Source organism: Pollachius pollachius (assembly GCF_949987615.1).
Source record: "Pollachius pollachius genome assembly, chromosome: 13".
In the NCBI taxonomy this organism is placed as follows: Eukaryota; Metazoa; Chordata; class Actinopteri; order Gadiformes; family Gadidae; genus Pollachius; species Pollachius pollachius.
This window is the reverse complement of record NC_136946.1, coordinates 14,309,644-14,310,498: the sequence shown is the minus strand read 5'-3', so window position 1 is coordinate 14,310,498 and position 855 is coordinate 14,309,644. Positions and strand designations below refer to the sequence as shown.

Sequence of the window (855 nt, the reverse complement as noted above, 5' to 3'; positions counted from 1 at the left end):
GCTGGCCCAGGATCAGCAGCGTCCTTTACGCATGACGCACTGGGAGCCCGTGCGTCCAGAACACAGACTCCCAGCTCCACCTGAAACCACAGCGAGAGAGAGCGAAGGAGCGGTTTAACAAAATCCGAATAACATTGAACTACCTTAACTTGTGCAGATGGTTTTCTTCAGCCACCGCGCAATTGACTAAACCCGAGAAGAGGAAGCCTTTGCTCTCCGCTGAGGGATGCGCACTCGGCTCACCTGTGACCCAACTTTGACGTCTGACGGATGTGTCTCTGGTCTCTCCTTTTTCATTTAAGTTTGGTTAAACGCCGTGTCTAGACTTGGCGTCTAGGGTCACTTGATCTGGCGATGGGGACGGACTTTGTTCCAAACCCGAGTCACCTGTGAACGTTTGGATTGTGCAGCAGCAGACACGATGCGGTGCTGGGTCAGAACTAGAACCATCCGCCGGCAGATTCTGTGTCTTTGGTTTCTGCTGCTCGGTCTCGCTCTGGTAACGCTTGGCCTTTTGGACCTGGCCTCCCCAGACCCGACCCTTCCGAAAGATAAACACCGTCCACGCTACCCGTTCAGACGGGTACCGGAGACCCCCGACCTGGAGGTTATTGTGGATTCCCGAGACCCCGCACCAGACCGAGATGTCGCTCTCTCGCCCCTCACTTCTCTTCAAGAGGAGGAACTTTTATTCGTCGCATCTTCGGCTCAAGGGAGCAAGACCCCGAGACCCCTGAAAAGGGGGCCTTACAAGATGATAATGCGGGGAAAAAATACGGATAGGCCTACTGTTCCGGCGTCAACGACGCACGATAGTGTGGAAGATACGAAAACGCCTCAGTTGGATGATCTGAG

The 855-nt window shown here is 54.4% G+C and overlaps 1 protein-coding gene across 1 annotated transcript in view; it reads left to right on the top strand.

Moving 5' to 3' along the window:
• Positions 1-311: 311 nt before the first annotated feature.
• The window catches only part of LOC307085063 (polypeptide N-acetylgalactosaminyltransferase 15-like), a gene marked incomplete at its 3' end in the record, with an annotated part of 6,416 nt that continues 5,872 nt past the window's right edge, over positions 312-855 (top strand). The window contains exon 1 of the mRNA XM_079749709.1: positions 312-855. This exon is cut by the window's right edge and continues 72 nt beyond it. Within this exon, the coding sequence (XP_079605835.1) occupies positions 422-855 (434 nt within the window). The 5' untranslated portion in view covers positions 312-421.